We start from the raw sequence: 5,588 nt of genomic DNA, 5'->3' as shown, positions 1-5,588 counted from the left end.
GCTGAGTTTGACCTGAATATGGAGTGACACTTTTAAGTCCTGCAGAATTATCCTCCTCCTTTGCGGCGTCTCTCGCGATTTCCAGTTCCATAATGTGAGCCACGGCCATGGGATATTCCAGAAAAACTTCCCAGATTGATTAAAATCTGCATGGAAGTTGTTGGACCCGTGATGGGTCTGTCGAGAAGGAGGCGGTCCTTGGCTGGTCTGAAAAGTGGCCGGTGGGGGCTAATTATTTGTTACCGACGCTAGCTCTAGCCTTCCCTCATGATTAAGAATTAAGGCATGAATTTGGTCCTTTGTCGAAGACCCAGTTTGAGTTAAAAAGGAAATTCCGGTGTCTAGACCCTGAAATTCAACGCCCAAACCACGAAATAATTGAGTATGATATTCATTAATAGATAAAGGTTTGCCAATAGCAGCTAACTGGTCCGTGAGGCTGGTGGTTTCTTGTAGGAATTCTATGACGGATCAGTGCCATTTTGAGAGTGATTGAAGCTGGAGCCGTAAAGCGAACGGACGAGCAGTTGATTAAGCAGCCTACAAGTCCGCAAGAGACTTTCAAACACTTTCCGCGGATGCGTGACTCGTCAATTGGGCAACTAACGAAGCAGTCAACGAATTGAGCATCCAAGCCAAGGCAATGGACTCTCGAAATTTTCAATTTTCAAACACTGAATTGGTCTCCTCCGGCTGAGGTTCGGTGCCGTCCAGAGTGGACAACAAGCGGGCAGCATGTAAATACGGTGAGATCTGTGCTTTAGAGATTGGAAAGTTTGTCCCGGTTAGCTTCTCCCCAATACTTGGTGGCGACATGAGAGTGGGGTCACTCGAGGCGGTTGATGACGGCGTTGGTGTGGAATTTGATGTTTCTTTAAACATGGACCGGTGAGGCTTTCGCCAAAGATGCTCTGATACCAACTTGAAGAAGTACTTAATAATTTCAATATATGTAAAGGAAGCTACTGCAATACATGATTGTGTTGCAAATACAATGTATATAAAGTACTTTAAGAGATAAGATACAAAATGTAACAGAATAACAAATATTCCCTAAATATTTGCTAAATGTTTTCTTCCCTTAACAGTTATGTTGTTTTCAAGAGTCACTATTTGTTGAGTCTTTCAAGAGTCTGTCCGTATTCCGATGTATAGTTATTGTATATACACGCGTCCATTCATGTTTTTAGAGTAGATTAAGAGTCGTGTACCAAGCCTATAAATAAGTATATCATGTAACCATTTTGATATAGGTGAATCGGAGGTGAATACAAAATATAGTAGAGCCATTTTTGTCTCCCCCCTCCTTCGTCAGTAGAGTTTAGTTGTGAGTGCTTATTGAGAGCCCTACTGTCGATTTATCCCATCAGTCAGGGATGGTATTAAAGCAAAAACTCCCTAGTAGATATGTGGTTTGTAGATGGGTTAGGTCCATACCTGATCTTATGAAGTAAAGGAGTGATCGTCGGGATAGTAAGAATGGGATAAGATGCAACTCTTGGCAAGCTTTTAGAATGGAAGAAGGACGTTGATGAATCGAATCACGCATCGAATGGGGAGAGTTCTGCCAGGCAATATGAGCCAACAGAACCTTGTTAAGCCGACGACTAGTTAAAGTCCATCACCAAATAGTCATCCTTCCGTGACATCCGGTCAAGCGCATTAGCCCGCCACACTACTAGGTCTCATCGCGATTACATGGTTGGGTCTAGATGGATCGACCTAAAAAATCCTACCTCGAGGTACACCGGCGATTAAGAAGAACTAACTTGTCTGTACAGGATTTGATTAATCTGCGCTCCAGCGCGATTAACAGGTACACTACTAGGTCTCATCGCGATTAACGGGTCTGGGCAGGCCGGGGGTCGAGGATTCAGGCATGCTCTTACCCCTTCAAGCCTAGGGGCCGTAGGCGGGCCGATCAATTTGCCGCCCTCGAGCGATCACTCGAAACTCGAACACATAACATAACCACGCTTTTCATGCGGAAATCTCCCCTTGCGAGCGTATTGTTGGTGCCGTTAATTCAGCAGACTGCAACTATTCGCGTCCGGGTTGGGCGGCACCATGTGAATCCCAGTCACGTCCATGCGTCCGTGACTTCGGTCCGCTGAAGACAAATTAGGATTCAGACCGTGGAGGACTGAAGCCCCGAAGATAACTCCTTGAATCATGCCATATCCAAAGTGACTCTGAGGTGCCCAATCGCCCCTCTTTTCCTTCATAATCCGCGCCTGCTCGAAGACTTTTTTACGCATTAAGAAACGGCAAAACACGATCAAGAACAGTGGAAAGCTCAGTACCAGGATTTTGTTTTGTCTCTTGTCTCTGTCTTTTCCTCTGTGTTTGTTCTTTGGCAAGTCATGGGTTTGCAACTTTCCTACAAATTTGTATGAGACATGTGCCGGTTGTCCCCACTACATAAATTCCGATTTGGCGCAGTTGATCCCGTGAAGAACCACCACCCTCAACGACCAACGAACACAAAAGCTGTTCTTTTCTTCCCGCCCTATTTTCCAGAATGACAAAAAGAATTCCCCGGAGAAAAAAGATAATTATTTTGACTATAAATACCACCTCTCCACCTCCTCCAACCTTGTTATTGTAGGGCTTTTCCTCAGATAACATAGTCAAAAAACGAGGAGAAGAAACGAAAACACTTGAAGGTTTGCGGGAGGGGAGAATGGCTTCTTTCACTAGAGCCTCCCTTTTGGTGCAACTGTTGCGCCTAGCTCTGCTTTCAATGCTGTGCATCTCTGGCGATGCTTTCACCCCCAAGGATTACTCCGACGCTCTCGAGAAGTCCATCCTCTTCTTCGAGGGGCAGCGGTCGGGGAAACTGCCGCCGACCCAGCGGCTCGCGTGGAGGGGCGACTCTGGACTGTCCGACGGCTCGTCGTATCATGTCAGACAGACTATCTGATGATGCTTTCTTGCGATTTGTGATGCTTTTGATTGAGGCTTTTCGGCCCCGAAATGGTTATGGTTTTTTTTATTGGTTCTCTCTCTGGCTTTTTTCAGGTGGACTTGGTAGGAGGGTACTATGATGCTGGAGACAACGTCAAGTTTGGACTCCCAATGGCCTTCACCACCACCTTGCTCGCTTGGAGTGTGATAGAGTTTGGCAGTTCGATGCCGAGCCAGATCGAGAACGCCCGAGCCGCGGTACGCTGGAGCGCAGATTATCTGTTGAAAGCAGCAACTGCTACTCCAGGAACCTTATATGTCCAAGTGAGTTGCTTTTTTCCTTTCCTTCCATACGCAGTTGAAAGGAAAAGAAGAAGAAGATAAAGATAGCGCTGTTCGGGTGAAAATTCAGAATCCAAAGTGAGTTTTGTTTTGTTGCTTCTAAATGAAAAGGAGACAAAATGCAGTTATGTGGGAGCGTATCTAATGAGACAGAAGTTCCCGTGCATGGTTGTCTTTAATGTCTTACCTCAGTAGAATCTAAACATTGCGCAGTTTCGACATGGACGGTGAACGTTTTGTGTGGTTCAGGTTGGAGATCCAAACAACGACCACAGGTGCTGGGAGAGGCCAGAAGACATGGACACCGCGCGGACCGTCTACAAGGTGTCAGCTCAGAACCCTGGATCCGACGTGGCCGCTGAAACCGCCGCCGCTCTAGCCGCGGCTTCAATAGTGTTCAAAGATTCGGACCCTTCTTATTCGAGCAAATTGCTTCAAACCGCCATGAAGGTAACAAACACATGCTCGCACCTACTTAAAAGTTTTTTCCGTTTAGTCCGGCGGTTGATGGGACTCACCCGGACCTACCGCCTCCTGTCACAGGTCTTCGACTTTGCGGACAAGTACAGAGGTTCCTACAGCGACTCTCTCAATTCCGCTGTCTGCCCATTTTACTGCTCTTACTCAGGATACCAGGTTAAGCCTCGCTGAAAAGTCTCTTCCTAGCTCTGTCCGAAATTAGAGTCTGACTTGAACTCGTGAACTCATTTCTTTATTCCAATGTCAGGATGAGCTGCTGTGGGGAGCTTCATGGATCCATAGAGCTTCACAGGACAGCTCATACTTGGCATACATACAGTCCAACGGCCGCACCATGGGCGCCGACGACGACGACTACTCATTCAGTTGGGACGACAAGAGGGCTGGAACAAAAATCCTCCTTTCTAAGGTTTCATCATTGGACTCTGTCTGGTCTCTTGGTCTATGTCATCACAGATGATTTCTAACAGCCCTGCTCACGAGCTTGGTGGGTTATAAAAACTCCAGGGATTTCTGGAAAAGAACTCGGAAGAATTTCAACTGTACAAAGTGCATTCGGACAACTACATATGCTCTCTGATTCCCGGAACGTCCAGCCTCCAGGCCCAGTATACTCCAGGTTAGCCGAGAACCGCCTCCATTGTTCTTCATATGTTCAATAGTTTCGAAAAATGCTTTTGGTCAATGTAATAGAGAAGTCATTACAACGAAATATAGTTAATCCAAGAAACAATCTTGAGTCTTAATCGGCCTAATCTATCTATTGTCATACCATAGCGCAATCGCCAATGTCGTAGTTGTTATCTCCAAAAATTTTTTAGTCCGGACTCTGCATTTACGTCTGCACACTGTTTTACCGCCATAAAGATTCATTTGATTCGTAGAATTGATCACCAAAGAAAGAAAAACTCACTAGACTGTCCAATTATTTCAGGAGGACTTCTCTACAAGGGGAGCGCGAGCAACCTCCAGTACGTCACATCGACTGCGTTCCTCTTCCTGACCTATGCCAAGTACCTGAGCACAAATGGCATCGCCGTCTCGTGCGGAGCCACCACCGTCACCGCCGAGAACCTCATCACACAGGCCAGGAAGCAGGTGGACTACATCCTAGGGGACAACCCCGCGAGGACATCGTACATGGTCGGGTTCGGCGACAAGTACCCCCTGCACGTGCACCACAGGGGATCATCCCTCCCTTCCGCGCGCTCCCACCCTGGCCGCATCTCGTGCAGCGATGGGTTCCAGTATCTTTACTCCGGGTCACCCAACCCAAATGTGCTTGTCGGGGCCATCGTTGGAGGCCCAGACAGCAACGATCGTTTCGCCGACGACAGGAACAATTACCAGCAGTCTGAACCCGCCACTTACATTAACGCACCATTCGTCGGCGCACTCGCTTTCTTCTCAGGCAAAGCAGCTTCGGGGACACTGAAATGAAACCATCCTTGCTTTGCCTTCAAGGAAGAGTTGATGTAACATGTAGTTTCAGTGCAAAGAAAGATGGAGGTGTGAGTGTTCCTATGAGATGAGAACCCGCAGGACCTCCATGCTTAACTCTTCTCATAGCTCCTTAATGAATCGATGATTATTAAAGGAGGAACATAAGAAGAAAATCTACTTAAATATGGTTGCATCCAATCCACTTTGGAGCGACAGATTCAGCATTAAAAGCCTTCACCAGAATTGGACTTGAACACGAGATGGGATGATCAGGAATCAATCAAGCACAAACTTAGGACTGCCTTAAATTCAATAAATGGAAGAACAGACCTCTACACATCCATCATATAGCAAGGGCAAACGCGTCCTCTGCTCGTAAATCCCGGAAAGCTACGACAGGCCGTGAAACTTGCATA

At 46.8% G+C, this 5,588-nt stretch overlaps 1 protein-coding gene across 1 annotated transcript; it reads left to right on the top strand.

Moving 5' to 3' along the window:
• The first annotated feature begins 2,630 nt into the window (after nucleotides 1–2,630).
• On the top strand, nucleotides 2,631–5,323 carry LOC115740854 (endoglucanase 1-like). Its single transcript, XM_030674477.2, has 7 exons — nucleotides 2,631–2,905; nucleotides 3,022–3,231; nucleotides 3,499–3,699; nucleotides 3,793–3,885; nucleotides 3,977–4,138; nucleotides 4,237–4,348; nucleotides 4,664–5,323. The coding sequence occupies exons 1-7, from the start codon at nucleotides 2,684–2,686 to the stop codon at nucleotides 5,167–5,169; spliced, it is 1,506 nt and encodes a 501-aa protein (XP_030530337.2). The 5' UTR covers nucleotides 2,631–2,683; the 3' UTR covers nucleotides 5,170–5,323.
• The last annotated feature ends 265 nt before the right edge of the window (nucleotides 5,324–5,588 follow it).

The sequence above is a fragment of the Rhodamnia argentea genome, chromosome 9 (assembly GCF_020921035.1).
Source record: "Rhodamnia argentea isolate NSW1041297 chromosome 9, ASM2092103v1, whole genome shotgun sequence".
Classification (NCBI taxonomy): domain Eukaryota; kingdom Viridiplantae; phylum Streptophyta; class Magnoliopsida; order Myrtales; family Myrtaceae; genus Rhodamnia; species Rhodamnia argentea.
The sequence above is the reverse complement of the archived record's forward strand: the minus strand, read 5'-3'. Positions and strand labels throughout refer to the sequence as shown.